At 38.7% G+C, this 19341-nt stretch overlaps 2 protein-coding genes and 1 pseudogene across 5 annotated transcripts in view; 2 read left to right on the top strand and 1 right to left on the bottom strand.

Annotated features, from left to right (window-relative positions):
* Positions 1-9146, bottom strand: part of WRN (WRN RecQ like helicase) — a 152532-nt gene extending 143386 nt beyond the window's left edge. For 3 of the 4 annotated variants that reach the window (XM_043561003.1, XM_043561014.1, XM_043561032.1), the window contains exon 1: positions 8949-9146. The gene's annotated coding sequence lies outside the window, so the exon portion shown is untranslated. The remainder of the gene's footprint in view (positions 1-8948) is intronic. The other variant, XM_043561024.1, reaches the window with a different exon arrangement.
* LOC122471871 lies at positions 3918-5094 on the top strand (annotated as a pseudogene).
* A 425-nt stretch (positions 9147-9571) lies between the features above and the next one.
* Positions 9572-18226, top strand: PURG (purine rich element binding protein G). The gene is made up of 2 exons (XM_043561044.1): positions 9572-9792; positions 10096-18226. The coding sequence occupies exons 1-2, from the start codon at positions 9631-9633 to the stop codon at positions 11143-11145; spliced, it is 1212 nt and encodes a 403-aa protein (XP_043416979.1). The 5' UTR covers positions 9572-9630; the 3' UTR covers positions 11146-18226.
* Positions 18227-19341: the final 1115 nt, after the last annotated feature.

Raw genomic sequence — 19341 nt, 5'->3', positions numbered from 1 at the left:
GAGCTTCAAATCTGCTGAAGTCCTAAATGGAACAAAAAGGTTGAATACGAAAAAATTCACTCTCTCTGCTTGACTGCAGTCAAGCTAGGTCATTAGTCTTCTCCTGCCTTTAAACTCAGATTTGGAATGAAACATATACCATCAGCTTTCCTGGTTCTCAGACCTTCAGACTTGGACTAGAACTGTACCTTCAGCTCTCCTATGTCTCCAGCTTGCCAACTGCAGATTACATATAGATGTAGATGCATATATGTATATAGGTTGTGTATATATATAGTATCTGTATATATATGTATATAATAAAATCTACAATAACATATAATGTATGCAATCATATATATATTATAGTATATATCTCTCACAATAAGGAATTGGGAACTTGCCCATGCTACTAAGGAGGCAGAGAAATCTACATGTACACATTGACATCAATATTGACATAGGTACCAGGATAGACACACATATATGCACACACATACATATATATGTGTATATATATAGAAACAGTATATATATATATATATATATATATATATATATATATATATGTATAGATAGATACATATACATTTATATATCTCCTGTGAGCTATCTGTGTGCCTAAATCCAGCCCCTTCATGTGTGTACTAGATTCCATACTCTCTCATCTACTCACGGGCACTTTTCACTTCTCTCCCAAATCACCAATTTTGCTCTCTCTACTAGTCTACCAGAAAAGTCCCAAAGTCCTATCAGTATATACACATACTGCAATTTCTTCCATCTTAAAAACACAAACTTGACTCTGGGCTAATTGCTCCATTCTTTTTCTCCCCTTTATAGAAAAACTACTCAAAAGAGTCATCTACACTAGTGTCTCAATTTCTATTCCTTCCATTGTCTCTTAAACTCACTGTATCACTCCACTCCACCAAAAGGGCTCATATTAAGTTTACCAAAGACTTTCATGTTGCCAAATCCTACAGTCAATTCTCAGTCCTCATCTGGCTCAATACACCAGCCACATATAACACAATTAGTCATATCCACCTTCTTTTTTTTTTTTTTTTTTTTTTTTTTGAGAAGTTTGTTTGCTTGCTTGCTTGTGTATTTTGAGAGTGAGATGGAATACAAGCAGGGTAAGGGCAGAAAGAGAGAGGGAGAGAGAGAGAAATCCAAGCAGGCTCCACAGCATCAACACAGAGCCCAATGCGGGGCTCAAGCTCATAAACCACGAGATAATGACCTGAGCAGAAATCAACAGTTGGACACTTAACCGACTGAGCCTCCCAGGCACCCCCACATCATCCTTCTTCAAACACTTTATTAAGCATCTGTGACAATTATTCTCCACCTGTATCAGTAAGAATCCTTCTCAGTACCTTTGCTAGTCCTTCCTTAACTCCCCAATCTCTAAACCTCAAACCTCTGAACCTTCTAGATTCAGGTCATAGACCTTTTCATTCTCTTCTCTACATTCACTCCCTTGAAGATAACAGTCTGATGGCTTTAAGATTATCTATAGCACACTAACAACTTCCACCTAGACCACTCCTATGAACTTCTATCTTGTATGTCCAATTATTTACTAAATACTTGAGTGTCTAATGGGCAAATCACAGTGGGTATGTATAAAAGTCTCCCCAAACTACTCCTTCTATAAATTACAGTCTCAGTAAATGCACCTCCATCCTTCTTCTGATTGCTCAGGCCAAAAACCTTAGTTATCCTTGACTCTTCTCCTTCCACACTTCACATCCAATCTAGCAGCAAAAATTTTACCTTCAAAATAAAGCTGAAATCCACCTTGTCTCACCACCTTCATAGCTAAAATCCTGGTTCAAGCCACATTACCTCTTATCTCCTTGTCTCTACAATCTATTCCCAAAACAGTGGCCAAAGTGATTCTGTTAAAAGATAATTCAATTTAAAGAATAATACACCATAACCAAGTGAGATTTATCACAGGAATGCAAGGGTGGTTCAACATAAGACAATAAATCAGTGCAAATGTATCACTTCAATAGAATGAAAGAAAAATACCACATAATCATCTCAGTTGACACACACACACACACACACACGTAACATCTGAAAAATCCACCACTCTTTCATGATAAAAAAAGACTCAAAAAACTAATAATGACAGGAACTTCCTCAATATGTTAAAAGGCATTTATCAAAAATCCAAAGCAGGGCACCTGGGTGGCTCAGTCAGTTAAGTGTCCAACTCTTGGTTTTGGCTAAGGGCATGATCTCAGGGTTTGTGAGTTTGAGCCTGCTTGGTATTCTTTCTCTCCCTCTCCCTCTGCTCCACCCCCCGAAATAAATAAATACACTTAAAAAAAATTCACAGCTAATATATTCAGTGGTGAAAAGATTGACAGTGTGGAGTTTGCCTGGAATTCTCTCTTTCCCTCTCTCTCTGCCCCTCCCCCACTCAATCTCTCTCAAAATAAATAAACTTTAAAAAAATTAAAAAAAAAAAAAAAAGGACAAGGCAGGGATATTCACTTTCACCACTACTATTCAACACTGTTTGGGAAATTCTGGCCAGAGAAATTAGACATAAAGAAATAATAATAATAAACATTCAAATTGGAAATGAAAAATTAAAACTATCTCTATTCACAGATGACATGATCCTACATACAAAAATCCCAAAGAATCCACAAGAAATCCACTAGATCTAATAAGAAAAGTCAGCAAAGTTGTAGGATACAAGATCAATACACAAAAAGTCGGCTGTGTTTTACACACTAGCAATGAACAATCTGAAAAAAAATTATGAAAGTAATTTCATTTATAATAGCATCTAAAAGAATAAAATAAAATACCTAATAGTAAATTTATCCAAGAAGGTGAAAAACTTGAATATTTCCAAAACACTGCTGAAAAAGATTTTAAAAATACCAATTAATGGAAAGACATCCATGTTCATGGACAGAAATGCTTAACATTGATAAGGTGCCAATGCTACCCAAAGCTAACTACAGCTTCAATGTAATATCTATCAAGACTCCTACAGCCTTTTTTCCAGAAATGAAAAAGCCAATCCTCAAATTCTTATGGAATTCCAAGGACCTTGAATAGCCATAACAGTCTTCAAAGAGAATAAAGTTGGAGACTCACACTTTCCAATTTCAAAACATATTACAAAACTACAGTGAACAAAACAGTGTTGTACTGGCATAAGAATAAACATATAGATCAGTGGAACAGAATTGAGCTTCCAGAAATTAATTCTTACATTTATGGCCAACTGATTTTTGACAAGGATGCCAAGTCCATTCAGTGAAAAAAGAAGTTCTTCAACAGATGATATTGAGACAGTTGGATTTCCACCTGCAAAAACAATGAACTTGGACCTCTATCTCACACCATATACAAAAATTAACTCAAAATATATTGATTCAAATATAAGAGCTACTAAGACTATAAAAAACTCTTAGAAGAAAACATAGAAGTAAATCTTCATGACTTTGGACTTGGGAACAAATTCTTAAACATGACAACAAGAGCACAAGCAACAAAAGAAAAAATAGATATACTGAACTTTATCAAAATTTAAAACTTTTATGAATAAAAGAACATTATCCAAAAGTGTAAAGGCAATCCACAGAATGGGAGAAAATATCTGCAAATCATATTTCTGGTAAGTGTTTAATAAAGAGAATATACTATGAAGATTTCATACAACACAGTAACAAAAAGATAAACAACTCAATTTAAAAATGGGCAAAGGGACTGTCATCACCCCTCATCCCAGCCTTCCTCTGTCCTACTCACCTCCCCTTTTCTCCTCATCTTTCCCCTTTCTTCCCAGCACCCTCACCCTTGGGGCTGGAAGGACTGCTCTTGGACACACGAGAGGTGTAAATGAGGCAGGAAAGGGAGGTGCTGGGCTTCTGGACAGACAAGGACTCCCTATCTCCACCCAGAGCCACCTTATCATGCTGCCCGAAGTGGGGACTGAAGCCCTGAGACTGGCTCAGTCGCATGGGGAACAGGAGCAGATGCCGGAAAACATGCAAGTGTCTCAGTTTAAAATGCTGAATTACTCCTATGATGAAGATCAAGAAGAGCTCTGTCCAGTGTGTGGCAATAAAGTGTTTGGATACCGTTATGGGCTCCTCACCTGTGAAAGCTGCAAAGGGTTTTTCAAGCACAGTCCACAATAATAAAAGGTACACATGTATAAAACACCAGAACTGCCAAATTGATAAAACACAGAGAAAGAGAAAGCGTTGTTCTTACTGTCAATCTAAAAAATGTCTCTGTGTTGGAATGAAGCTAGAAGCAGTAAAGGGCCAACCAAATGCACAGGGGAAGGAATAAATCTGGGCCAATGTACAAGACAGATGGGTCTCTAAAACAGAAAAAAGCCCTCATCCGAGCCAGTGGACTTAAGCTAGAAGCCATGTCTCCCGTGATCCAAGCAATGCCCTCTGAGCTCAGAATCTCTTCTGCAATTCAGAACATGCATTTTACCTCCAAAGGCCTCCAAAGGCCTTGCCTCCTACAGACTATGACAGAAGTCCCTTTGTAACATCCTCCATTAGCATGACAATGCCACCTCATTGCAGCCAGCAAGGTTACCAAACATACTTCAGTCCCCTAGCCAGGAGTACCCAGACCCTGACACCAGCTCACGGGAGTCAGTAACGGGTTATATTCCTCCATGGACAGTTACCAGACAAGCTCCCCAGCAAGCATCCCACATCTGATACTGCAACTCGTGAAGTGTGAACCAGATGAGCCTCAAGTCCAGGCCAAAGTCATGGCCTATTTGCAGCAAGAGCAAGCTAACTAAAGCAAGCACAAAAAGCTGAGCACGTTTGGGTTTATGTGCAAAATGGCTGATCAAACCCTCTTCTCCACTGTTGAGTGGGCCAGAAGTAGTAACTTCTTCAGCGAACTTAAGATATGTGACCAGCTATTACGACTCTCCCTTTCAAGAGAGACCTAACTCTGTTCCTAATTAAAATATTCTTAGTGCTGAAAACATACTTTCCTTAACTTTTCTTCTTTACATGATTTACAGAGTTAGAAAAATCTTATAACCTTGACATCAGGACTATCACAGCTTTTATTATATGTGATTCATAGTTTGGGGGAGAGGGGAATAGCATTTCATGTAAACTATAGTAAATTTGGCTGGTTTTTTTTTTTTTCTGAATAGTAGAATGTCTTTACTTATTTCCTTTAATTCAGATGGCTTATGGCTAGAAAATTTAAGTCTATGTGAACCAGCAACCTAGGGAACTTCTTAAAAACTACCAAATAAAAAGTTATAATAGTGCCAACTTAAAAGAAAAAAATACCAACATTTACTTGTATTTAAACCCTAAAGAGTGAAAATGATACCACTGGTTACTAGTATCAAATAGGTCTTTACTACCTGTTTACTTTGACATTTGGTTGGTAAAGCTTTTGTTTTTGGAGCAGATTCCAACAGGATGTTTACGGTCATTGGATGGGGCTTAGGCAAATGGTGAGTGCTAGTCTACTTGGCTGGGGGTTTAGTTCTAAATATCTATGTCTATTGTTGACTTTAATAGATTGGTACATTGTAAACACAGTTCTTGTTTGTATAAGTATCTCTGTTTAACTACATAATTATTTCCTGAAACTTAATACTGAATTAATCTGGGAAAGTGAAACAGAAGTTTGGAAACTAAAAGTAGCTATCAAAGCACATTTGGTAGTCAGTGGTTTCATTCTCGTTTTAAGAACAAAGTGAATCCTGGATTTGATTTCTCAGTGTATCTGTTACAAAATCAATTTCTCCCTTTTCCAGTCATAGGGATAGATGTGGCTACAAAATATCTGTAGCTTCTGATCACCTAGGACTTTTGGAGGAAATTTAAAACTCTTTGAGAGAAAGACAATACAAAGCAGACTTTGAATATAAAGGGTGACTGTTAAAAACCGTGCAGAGGGATCAGGGAATATGGAAGCTGTGTGCAAATGGAAAATAGTGCTTTTCACAGCAGTCTTCATTAAGCACTGTGACTTGTACAGGGAAACAAAAAAGTTACCTGAACGGATCCAACTAAGTTGATAGAATACAACCACCATGCTGTTAAGACTATTAACATATCCAGCTCTTTACTCTCTTGTCTTTTATCGTCCCATTTAAAGATGGCTGAAGGTGGAAATAGATACTAGGCTGCAGAGGACAAGCCGAATGCATTGATTTAGCACAGTGAGGCCAGATATTTCCTGAGTATGCAATTACTTTGTGATAAAGTGTTTTCCACTAAAAACAAAAACAAATAGGGGCACCTGGGTGGCTCAGTCAGTTACCTCTTGATTTCAGCTCAGATCATGACCTCACAGTTCATGAGTTCAAGCTCTATATCAGGCTCCACGCTGACAGTGAGAAGCCTGCTTGGGATTCTCTCTCTCTCCCTCCCTCCCTCTCTGCCCCTCCCCAACTTACACTCTCTCTCTCAAAAATAAATAAACATTAAAAATTTTTTCAGTAAATAAATAAACTTTAAAAAAATAAAAATGGGCAAAAACTTGAACAGACATTGCTCCAAAGAAGATATACCAAATAGCCAATAAGCACATGAAAAAAATGCTCAACATCATTAGTCACTAAGGAAATGCAAATCAAAACCACAATAGGATATCACTTCACTTCATCACCTAGGAATAAGAATTATATGAAAGAGGAAGAAAATTATTTGGAGAATATATGGAGAAACTAGAAGTCTTACCACATCGCTGATTAAATGTAAAACAGTGCTGCCAATGTGATTGGGCAGTTAGCTCCTCAACAACTGAAACAGAATTTTCACATGATCCAGCAAGTCCACTCCTAGATATATACCCAAAAGAACTGGAAACAGGAACTCGAGCAGATATTTGTAAGCCAGTGTTCACTGCAGCATTATTCACAATAGCCAAAAGTGGTAAAAAAACCAAGTGTCCATCAACAGATGAACATAAACACACAATGAAATGTTACTCCGCCATAAGTTCTTTTTTATTTTTTTAACATTTTTAAAAAAATTTTTTTATGTTTGTTTATTTTTGAGACAGAGAAACAGAGCATGAGTTGGGGAGGGGCACAGAGAAACGGAGGCGCAGAATCTAAAGCAGATTCCAGGCTCTGAGCTGCCAGCACAGAGTCCAACACGGGGCTCGAACCCATGAACCGTGAGATCATGACCTGAGCCGAAGTCGGACGCTTAACCAACTGAGCCATCCAGGCGCCCCTAACGTTTATTTTTGAGAGAGATAGACAGAATGTGAGCGGAGAAGGGGTAGAGACAGGGAGACAGAATCCAAAGCAGGCTCCAGGCTCTGAGCTGTCAGCACAGAGCCCAACATGGGGCTCAAACTCACGAACCATAGGAGAGTGACTTGAACTGAAGTTGGACGCTTAACCGACTAAGCCACCCAGGTGTGCCAAAAGAAATTAAGTTCTGATACATGGTACAACATGAATGAACCCTGAAAACATTATGCTGAATGAAATAAGCCAGATGCAAAAGCACAAATATTTTTTTAAAAAATTAAAATTAAAAAATGTTTAAGAACTCAAATATTATGATTCCAGAATGAGCAAATTCATAGAGAGAGATTATATTAGAGGTTACCAGGGGCTAGGCAGAAGGGGCAATGGGGAATTATTCAATAATTAACCAGTTAGAACTTGGGGTGAAAAAGTTTTAAAAATAGTGGTGATGGGGGCACCTGGGTGGCTCATTTAGTTAAGTACCAGACCTCAGCTCAGGTCCTGATCTCTGGGTTCGTGCATTTGAGCCCTGTGCCAGGCTCTGCTCAGAGCCTGGAGGCCTGCTTCAGATTCAGTGTCTCCCTCTTCCTCAGCCCCTCCCCCACTTGTGCTCTCTCTCCTTTCAAAAAAATGAGTAAACATTAAAAAAAAAAATGTTTTTAAATAGTGGTGATGGCTGTGCAACATAGTGAGTGTAATTAATGTCAATGAGTTGTCCACTTAAAAACTGTTACAGTGGCACATTTTGTTACATATATTTTACCAGTGTTTTCTATTTTTTTAAATGTTTTATTTATTTTTTGATAGAACAAGCAGGGGAGAGGCAGAGAAAGAGGGGGGACAGAGGATCCAAAGTAGGCTCTGCGCTGACAGGCTGCCGGGGTTGGAACCCATAAACTGTGAGATCATGACCTGAGCCAAAGTCGGAGGCTCAACTGACTGAGCTAGGCAGGTGCCCCTTACCAGTTTTTGTTTTTTTTTTTTTTTAAAGATCATTCAGATAATGATGTTTCCCTGACAAAACTCTCCAATAGCTTCCCACTTCCCTCAGAATGAAAACCCAAATTTTCAAAATACCCTACGAGGTCCTACACTATCTGTCCTCAGCTCTTTCCCGTCTGACTTCACCTCCTCCAACTTCTCCCTTACTATCTCATTTTGCTTTAACTTACTGGCCTCCTAGACTGCTCTTTGAACACGCCAAACAGGCTTCCTCAGGGCCTTTGCACTTCCCGCCCCACCCCAGCCACAGAACTAGCTTTCCTTCAGCTCTTTACTCAAAACTTAGTTAACGGATTTAAACTCAAGAAATCCAACTTAATTTGCTAAATTACACGTAATAGGTTATTCCCCTCGACTTTGTTATGAAAATATGGAGTGGCTCCATTTCTGCAGCAGTAAAGGCTGGATCCGAAGGGTACAATCCCAAGGGCCCAAGACAGGCAACCGGTGGCACAAGCTGAAGGTGGGAGGGAATGGGAAAGCTCACTTTTTGGCTGACAGAAGCCCTGGGAAGGCCTGCGGCATGTGGGGGCCCTTTTCCGGTATGCTCCGGAGGTGGGAAGGGGCAGGAGGTCGCGGGTTTTAACGCACCTCCTACACACTGCCCAGCGGCCTGCTCTTCGGGACTGAGCACGCACCCCCAACGTCTGGGAAGGCTAGAATGATACCCCAGGGTCTGGAGCTGGCTGAAACAGGGGTAGGGAGGTCACGTTACCCTGAGAAGAGCCAGTTCAACGGGTCTCCTCCTTCAGCTGGATGAATTGTGAAGCGCGACAACAGCAGGGCCTGGAAGCCAGGCATCCGGGCCGGACACCAACTCAACAGACCTTATTCCCGCGCTGCAGAGCGCACGCCTTGGCGTCACGGCGCCCACCGCACATTATCAGCTGGGGTAGACCAATCTTCTCCACCCCTCCCTCCGAGGTCCGCCCCGCCCCCGTCCTCCATTCGTGGTGCGCTGCAGCCCTCCCATCAAGCCCAGCGGGCCAGGCGGCGCGCATGCGCAAGGACTCTCGCTGCCGCTGAGCATTCCGGGAAATGTAGTCCCTGTGCGGATGCCGCTGGGCCGCCAGAGTCCTGCATCCCGGAGGAACGTGGAGAAGTCACAACAGTCTCGCCACCTCCGTCCTCATTACCATCTTCACACCTGTCCAGTCACCTCGCACTCATAGTCCATCTCCGCGCGCCGGGCTTCGGTCAGGGCGCGCCCCGAGGAAGAGCGCGAGACCTTCTCTTCCCTTCAGCGGGCTGTGCTGGAGGAGGCGGGGTCCACGGCCCGCCCCCCGCCGCCACCCCCCCCTCCCCTCCCGGCGGGTATCGGGCCGGTGCCCGAAGAGAGGCGGCGGCCCCCGCAGCGGCCGCAGGAGGGGCGGCGGCGGCGGCGGGCGCCGCAGGCGATGCCCCTGCCCGGCTGCTCCGGCGGGGGACGGTGCGAGCGGCGGCGGCGGCGGGGAGTTGGCGGGGGGCAGCGGCTGCGGCGGCTGCAGCAGAGGGGCCGAGAGCTGGCGGCGGCGGCGGTCGTGAAGGGCATCGGTAGCGGCGGTGATGGCAGTGTCGATGTGAGTGTTTACTGGCTGGGGACCCCGGGGCTGCCGAGCCTGAGGCCGGCGGCCCGGCGGCGAGCGGGAGGCCGGGGCGGCGGAGGGATGCTGTGTGCGCGGTGCGGAGCCGGGAGACGCCGCCTGTCGCCGCCGACGGTCGGGCAGAGGCGGGAGCCGGGCGCTGCGGCGGCGGGCGCCGTGCACCGCGGCCCGGCGTGGGGGTCCCGGGCGGAGGCGGGGGCAGCGCAGGCCGAGGGGCGTCTGCGATTGTTCTCAACACCCCTCCCCCACCCCACCCGTGTGTCTGTTTGTCACTTGCAGCTGAAGATGGAAAGAGCCAGGCGAAGGGGAGGCGGCGGCGGCCGCGGCCGCGGCGGCAAGAATGTAGGGGGCTCTGGCCTAAGCAAGAGTAGACTCTATCCCCAGGCCCAGCACTCCCACTACCCCCACTACGCGGCCTCAGCCACCCCTAATCAGGCTGGGGGTGCAGCCGAAATCCAGGAGCTGGCCTCCAAACGAGTGGACATCCAGAAAAAGAGGTTTTACCTAGACGTGAAGCAAAGCTCCCGGGGCCGGTTCCTAAAGATAGCTGAAGTCTGGATAGGGAGAGGCCGGCAGGACAATATCAGAAAGAGTAAACTGACTCTGTCCCTGTCTGTGGCAGCGGAGCTGAAGGACTGTCTAGGGGACTTCATCGAGCATTACGCCCACCTGGGCCTGAAAGGCCACCGACAGGAGCATGGCCACGGCAAAGAGCAAGCGTCCAGGAGGAGACAGAAGCACTCGGCACCCTCCCCACCAGTCTCTGTAGGGTCCGAAGAGCACCCTCATAGTGTCCTCAAAACAGACTACATAGAGAGGGACAATAGGAAATACTATCTAGACCTAAAGGAAAATCAGCGGGGTCGCTTCCTAAGAATTAGACAAACCATGATGCGGGGGACTGGCATGATAGGTTATTTTGGTCACAGTTTGGGCCAAGAACAGACTATTGTGCTCCCAGCACAAGGAATGATCGAGTTTCGTGATGCCTTGGTTCAGCTAATTGAAGACTATGGCGAAGGGGACATAGAAGAACGAAGAGGTGGAGATGATGACCCACTTGAACTCCCAGAGGGGACTTCTTTCAGAGTGGACAATAAAAGGTTCTACTTTGATGTGGGCTCTAATAAATATGGAATTTTCCTGAAGGTAAGTGAGGTGAGGCCACCTTACCGTAATACTATTACTGTTCCATTCAAAGCTTGGACAAGGTTTGGGGAGAATTTTATCAAGTATGAAGAAGAGATGAGGAAAATTTGCAACAGCCATAAAGAAAAGAGAATGGATGGCAGAAGGGCCAGTGGTGAAGAACAAGAATGCCTCGACTAGAGTGAATTTGAACTCCATCAGGCAAAATTTTAAATCATAAAATTGGCTAAAAGTACTGATCCATAATCATTTGAAGAAGTTTTTCCTCTTTTTTGGCCCTTTGTTATTAGTAATACCTCTGGTAGTTTATACTTCAAGGAGTCTGATTCTCATGTTATACGTAGAACATTATAATTCTTATGGGAATTCCGATCTTCCCAGAGCTAAATAGTTTAGCTGCTTCAACTGCTCCAGACCATTGAAGTATGCAAATCAGCACAAAATGTGACATTCTGACCTTCTAAATACCATAACTAAGATTTACGTTGCACTATGACATAATCCTGAAAAAGATACATATACTTAATATGGAAGTGTGAATTTCTATTTAACAAGTTCCCCAAAAAAGTATTCCATCCCTACTTCGTTAAAAGCTGCTAAGCTTACCTGTAGGGCAGTTACCACAGAAACAGAAATTGACCTCAAGTATAATACAAATATATTTATTTATAAAAGTACATGTAGAAATATATCAGTTGTTCATTGGATAACAGTATTAAACCATACCATTAAAGAGTCAAATCTTACAGCTACTACAGTATTCTATAATTTCAAATTTTGTGGTAACCCTGGAGTTTATAGTTGCCATATCAAAGCCGTGGGAGAGTTTTAATTGGTTGTTCTAAACTAGTTATAACCCTATCTTTACCTCTACTTACTGTACCATATATTTTTATTGACTTTCCGAAGTTTTAGGAATTACTTTTATGTCACTGTTGAGTGGGAGGCTTCATCCTATGGCTTTGCTATGGAAATCTTGGTGTTTTAGCCTTTCATGCTAATTTGAAGGTTGTGAGAGGTTTGGGTTTTTTTTTTTTTTTCCCCAAAATATATCGTGGACTCAAGGTGTTCTATTTTATGCTTCTTCTTTAGCACTATTTCAGAGGGGTTGGTGCACCAGTTCACTGATACAAAAATACATCTGTAATAATACATTTTAGTAGCACTTTTGCAATTGCTACCCTTAAAACCGTGTCAACACTTCCAATATAAACCTGGCTTTTACAGGTATTTTAATTCCAGAAAAACAAACAAACAAACAAACAAACAACTCTTTTTCTAAAAAGCATTTAGAATATAAATTTTCAGCCTGGGAAAATATTTTAGATTGGTTATAAACATATTTGAAAGGAAAATTCAAGCATTTTCCAAGGTGCTCTTTATGATACTTAAAAAGGTTTACTTTACACAAGACTCACCCAGTTACCTGTATTAAAAATTGCTTTCCAGGAAGTGCCACAGCAATTTTTCAACACCTAAGCAATTTTTAAACAAGTGGATATATTGTATATGTGTACCAACCCACCCTGTATTAACTGACTAGAATTTTATCTGTTGAGCTGCATTTTATTCTGATTGAAACTATTGTCTTTTATCTTGGCTTTATTCACCTCCCACACATTAAGTCCATATACTCATGTTTAAGAGCCAGACACTGATTTCAACCCCCAAATATAGCTCTCATTTATGAGAGCTGGCTGCATGGATTGAGATCAGAATGTAGCTCTCCTTTTATATACCATAAGTAGTTCAAAATAATTTTAATAATTTTTTTCCTTCAGAAGTTTGTCCCCAAGTACATTTAAGTAAGGTCACTAAGAAAACGTTATGAGTTAAGAAAATAATATTACTGGCCTCTCTTATTTAAAAACAAGCAATCAGTAACCCAGACATATATGCTGGTATTGGTTTTCAGATTGTATTTCACGTTTCCCCAAGTACTATGAAGGAATCTCATTAGTTCATCATAAATGTGGACCATCTGGATTACTATGGAACAACCGAAGGTTGGAAGATAGTTGGAAATACTAGAGTTAATAGCACATGGTGGGTGTTGAGACTCTAAAAGTAGCAAGGATCTTTAAACAGTCCTAACTGTAAAATAACTATTGTAGACTTGATAAAAAGTAGCTTTTGGTATATGAAGGAGTGATGTGCACTTGAATTACTGTACTACTGATTGTTATTCCTGCCCATCATAGTGCCTATTAATAATTATCAACCTGTCAGATTTTGGCAAACTGGAGCTGTGCATGTTCCAGTATTCGAGTGTTCCTATCACTATTGCTATGACTGTATACTCTCTCTTAAAAACCTTCCCTCATAAAATACTTATATCCATTAAGTCTAAATGATTTCTTTCTTGGTTTTTAGTCTGATAAGATTTGAGAGTGTGTGTCTATATACATACATACGTGTGTATATATACATATACACAATACATGTCAGACTTAAATATATTTAATTCATTGTATATAAATATTAATTTTGCATTAATTGTTTAAGTAAAGAATTAGTTAAGTAGCCAAATCTTCTACATTGTATGTATACTTCAAAGTTATTACCATCTCAAAGCTATAGATTGGTAGATGCATATATACCGGCAATTGAATATACTTTAGAATCACTAAGCCTTCTGCCAGTCCTTTTGTTTCACTTTTTTATATGTATTCATTGAAAAATGAAATGATGTTACAATTTTTTGATACTTAAAATTCCCAATTATTCATTAGCCATAATCAAATAAGATCCAGTTCAAAACTCTGGTATTAGGACATGTATTGCCATGTATCTTATAAAATAAGCTACTATTTTTATCTGTGCAATATACATTTTATTTATTGTCATTTGTAACATAAATGGAGCTGCAAGTGTACATGGTATTCTTCAAAATAATAGGATCCCTGCCTTGAAGACATTAAACTCTTAAGGCAACTGGATGTTAGAAGTAAAAAAATGAACATTCAAGTTAGTAACCAAAATTACTAGTTCATTGTATAATTCTAAAACACTGATGATGTTTGCACATAACCCAAGCATAATGTGGTATAGACTCAAAACTGTAATAATATAAGCTAATAGTATGAAATTTGGAAACGGGTTCCTCATAATAGTTGGCAGTGTGCTCCTAGCAATTGAAAGCAACACTAATCTGTTGCTTAATATGCAAAAGATGCAATGTATTATAAAAGTATTAAAAGTTCTGCCACATTTTATAATTTTCCTTGTTAAAACCCCAAACTGCCATGTCCCTTAAACTTGAGTCAAACACAAGCTTATTTGCACTAAAGAGCATGGCCAAAAAGTAAACGACAGGGTGGAAAAGCTAGTTGGAACCTCTTGAAATAATTGGTTCTAATGGGAGAATTTCACATTTGTCTATTTGAAAGCTATATGGTCCAGGCAGACAATCTGTCAGTTCACTAATTTAATAATGCACTTTACCTTTTGTATATAGAAGATGTACATTTATGCCACTTGAAAGGTGGGATGTGTTTCAATAACTATGTAGTTAGAATCTGTAGGGTGATCTCTTGCATGCAGATGTTTGTGTTGGAACTGCTATAATAACAAGTTTCCATTAAATCAGTGTAATGGAGAAGGGTAGAAGATGCTTTTGAAACAACTCCCAATACATTTAATGAACACTTAAAGTAGAGTTCATATTTGTATTCTTAAGAACTAAAATCAATAAAAAACTACTTCTAGCCCAGATTAGTATTACAGTTGAGACTATATCTAGTTGAGACTCCCCATAATACCCTGAAAGTTAATTTTGGGAATTTGTGCAGAAAAAAATTTTTTAGTAATTCTGTTTCATTGTTGATGTGTATTAAAACAACTAATGAAAAGACAGTACATGATACTGTGTAAGAATTAAAGGCATGGTTGGCTGATACAGTGTCATTAAGAAAACACCCAGACTAAAGAAATAAAGTTTCAAATTAAGAAAATGCGAAGAGCCTCAGAACCATTGCTAAAATCAATATAGTATTATTTCAAAATTTGCAGAACTAACTTTCACCAACCAAAAAGGGTATTGGGAGATTTAGTGTATCCTTTCATCCTAAAAACTTCCTGAGATGTACATTTGAAAACTAGATTATTGTTGCTTAATAATAGGTTGTATGTACTTTACTAAGAAACACTGTGTACTAACAATTCATCGAGAATATGCTATATTTACTGCATTCATTTTATATATATGGATAAGAATACATTATATATAATCATCCTATCTTAATATATTCATGTATTTATATTGTAATTTTGCAAATATTTTCAGTAAAATAAACATTTATCTGAGCTGCACAATTTGAAGAGGATGAAATTGGAATACACCCTCAGACACTCATTTTTACTAAGCAGCTACCATTGAAAGCTGGTGTATGTACTATCACTCCTTTAGATTTTGTTTTATGGTTTATTTTAATATCTAAGTGATTAGGACTTAATTTGAATTTTTAAGTGGCGTTCTGAAAATAATTTTTATAAACGTGAGATTTTTTTTCCCTGCTTATTTCAAAATGTCTTTCATTGGAACTATTTATAAAATCCTATTCCAAGCTTTATGTAAGGGCTTTGCTTAGTCACCACATAGTTTGAAGTCTGTGTTTACTAAAACACCAAACATCTTTGGCAGGATAAAAATCTAAAGTAAACCACAAAGAGAAGTTAAAATTGACCCTATGCCAACAGAATAACAGAGGTGTAATACTTATCACTGCCAAGAAAGATTCTTATAGTCCTTCTGAAGTTTCCTTAAAGATTTTTTGAATTTCACAAGTAACGTGGCTAATGGCTAACCCATCACAGGAAGAAAATAAGGATATTAGTATGCTGTTGAGACAGACCATAGTCCACAGTGCTGTAGTGATGAGGTACAGGGAAAATGTGTTTTTCCCAATTTAAGGTCATGTGAAAGTTGAGTTTTTAAGTCACGCTTACTGTCACAAAGTAAAGATACCAAAACTTATGCAGGTGGATCTTGGAAAAACAATATATGTATTAGTATATTTTCTTCTATAACGTTAAAAAAAAAGTTTTTTTTTCTTAATTTGACTTGTTTTTTAAAATTAAATTTATTTTGGTAGTTTTTAATCAATATTTTTGAATAGGGAAAACATGTATGGTACAAAATTTAAACGCTACGGTTAGGTAGACAGTGAAAAGTAACCGGTGTTACCGATTTCTTGCGTATCCTTCTAGAGTTACTCTGAATATACAAGCATATGTGTCTATACATATATTCTTTATAAACATACAAAGGAAAATATATACACTGTCCTGTGTATATGTCCTGGTAGTATCAGTTTTAGATCTGTCATTTTAAATGAATTTTTTCCCTTTTACTTAGATACCATACTTGTACTAGTTAACATAGCACCTAATTTGAATTATATTATTACACCAAGGGAACCTCAAGGAAATTTTGAATGAATCCCATTAATATTAACTTAAGATGCAAATATGTGTATATATTAATTTAAAGTGTATAAATATTTAATTTCCCTTCGCTATCCCTAACCATCTTGCCCTTCCTGTCTTCCCCTGTTCCTTCTCTCAAAAGACTATTGGTCTTTTTCCTAAAGTAATACAGTTGAGGACTGGCAGGATATTAAACTATTTTACCAAGTGTTATGTTAGGTTAACTATGTTCTCTAATGAAAAACACTGATATTTAAAGCTTTAATAAATGATTACTTAAGTTTTACTAATTCTTTTAATATCTTATTGTTATCCAAAGACCTTGCCATTATGAGAGCAAATAAGTAATGGAACTATAGTGAAAGGTTGTGCTATGACTGTTGAAATCTTTTGATTTGTTAACATGAGCTTTTATCTTTATTATGATGAGGTTATTAATGAATAATTCATTTAGCAACCTAGTCAAATCCAGTACTAAACAAAGGGGTAACACTAGTCCTGATTGTTTAAGGCATGGATTCCCCACTGAAGGACTCAGAGTCCATCAGATGTCTTTGGGACCAGAAGGGGTACTATGATGATTTGCGGAGAGAGTAAAAACTTTGGGGCTATAAGGTTACAAGTACAACTAAACCATCTCCATTCTCTGCTGGAAGAGTATTAAACAGTAAATTGTTTGAAAATAAAGTTAGCATAATGCTTTAATAGTTTTTAAAACCCCTCCCCCCCAAAATCAAAATCAAATTCTCTTCTCATTCATATCAAACATGTATATTTAAAGTCATTTTTCTAATAACCACCAAGAAAAAATTATCTGAAAAATTGAAAGTCCCATGCTGGAACCTTAAAGGATATTATCTAGTTATAAATTAAATCAACCAGAGGAAAAGATCTAGTACTATTAGAAGTACCTTAAAGAATATGAGGGTTGAGGAGGAATTTTTTAATAAATTGAAATCTGTAAATTTTATGAAAATATTAAAAAGTTTTAAAAATTCAAGCACTGGTTTAAACATTAAAAATATATCTCCATAATTGGTGGCATAATTTCCTGTTTGTAAATGAGAGAGTTGTTAGAAGACAGGACCCTCTTAAATATATATTTTTAAAGCATAAAAAAGTGTTTATTTTAATGATGAATAACCCATCATCCTTTACAGAATGTATAACATTGGTAAAACTCTCCAGTATTTACTTGTTCAAGCTTAAAATGGTTTATAGGTATTGCTTCTTATTTAAGGAGTGGGGTCAAAAAGAAGGTAAATTCTCCTGCAGGAACGAGTTTTGCTTAAAAAAATTAGGAATTTCTCATCCTTAATCAAGGAGTTTCCCATGTTGGTGCTTTCAGGTAAATTGTGTTTTCCAAACTTTGCCTTCTTTCAAATATTCTTTGTGAGAAATATCTTACTAAGGCCAGTGACATCTACCAGTAAATAAAAACTTATTCATAATGAAATTAGTGCTGCTACAGTGAAGTGAATTTGTGATGTGAATGTAAAGGAAATACTTATTAATGAAATATACATTTTCTTCCTTTCTGTTGTTGGCTTTTTTCTAAGATTGTATAGGAGTTGTCTGCCCTCTCATTTCCCCCCTTATATAGTTTCTGTGTTATTCTATTCAAAGTGTTGATTGGTTTCCAGGAAATAATAGGCGTAAATAAAAGGAAAAGTAATCCCTAAGAAAAATGTTCATAGTAGTTAAAAGTTAGACTTGCTCCCAAGTGTAAGATTAGGGGAAAAAATGCTTTTGTGGGCTTTTGTCTTTATCAAAATGGTGGTATAAATCTGTTTATTTGATCTGATTAAAGACAGAATTTCTTGTGAGATACCTATATTCAGAAATCCTTAGTGTCTTATTTTTCTTGGAGTAGTATAATACATACTCTTCAAGATTTTATTTATTATTTGTTGTGGATTTGATGAGGCTGTTGCCTAGAGCTAACAAATACACAAGGAAGAGAGAAGAGAAAGGTAGTGGTTTACTATTTTGTTTGCCTATAGCAAAAGAAATCAATATAACAAAATGGAAGAAATAAGACTTCTCAAGACCAAATCCCTATTTATTTAACCTTTAAAAGATCATTTGAGAAAGAATAATAAGACCTAATTCTTCCAGTGTAAGGCCTGACTCTCAGTAAACCATTTAACTTCAGTAGGATGGCTTCCTTTTATGAAAAATGAACAAGATTGTGCTAGAAGCTAAGGTTCCCTCCTACTCTAAACTTCTAATAATATTCTGTATCAATGAAGTGTGAAAGAAAAAAACAGAATACCAGAATTGGAAAGTATAAGACAATCTGTATTAAAAACAAAATAATGCAGCAATCTGTGCTTATACCCAAAAGAACAGGAAGAAGTGGCAGTTTTATCACATGTATGTATCTCTTCAGCCACACAAAATGAAATTTTGTTCCTGGCCCTTCTTAAGATCAAACTGTTTACACTAACTGTACAATCATCCTATGCTTTAATTTTTTATGGAAATACTTTTATTATCTGTATGAGGTCTTATTCTTTGGAAGCATTACTTGTTTCTACACATTCTGTAATCATTTCTTACATTCTGCATGACAAAAGAATTTTAAAAATTAACATCACACCCTGAAATGGCATTGTACCTGAAAGAACCTTAAATTACGTTGCTAAGTAATACACCACTGCTATCATTTCAGGGGCCCCTGAGAATCAAATACTACCTTTGACCTCTATTTCCTTGGTCTACTGAATGTATTACGTTACAAATAATGATGTTTAACAAAGGAAATCAGGAAGGGCACTGAACTGTGAACGATATGGTTCTACTTTAGAGGACCTGTAACTACTAGAGTGTGCAAAGATAAAACATCATAATGAGTTTGTTTGTTTTGTTTTTAGCCTTGAGAAACCACCAAGGTTGGTGATTGAAGGAGAAGAGAAGAACACATAAGGGTTTTTGTCCCAGATGCTT

The sequence above is a fragment of the Prionailurus bengalensis genome, chromosome B1 (assembly GCF_016509475.1).
Source record: "Prionailurus bengalensis isolate Pbe53 chromosome B1, Fcat_Pben_1.1_paternal_pri, whole genome shotgun sequence".
Taxonomy (NCBI): domain Eukaryota; kingdom Metazoa; phylum Chordata; class Mammalia; order Carnivora; family Felidae; genus Prionailurus; species Prionailurus bengalensis.
Note: the sequence above shows the minus strand (reverse complement) of the source record. Positions and strands in the feature narration are given on the sequence as shown.

What these genes read in the sequence shown, in the direction of transcription:
- PURG (XM_043561044.1), top strand. Translation starts at nt 9,631, where the DNA reads ATGCCCCTGCCCGGCTGCTCCGGCGGGGGACGGTGCGAGCGGCGGCGG. An exon ending in GCGGTGATGGCAGTGTCGAT is followed by an intron (nt 9,793 to 10,095) that starts GTGAGTGTTTAC and finishes TGTCACTTGCAG; the next exon opens with CTGAAGATGGAAAGAGCCAG.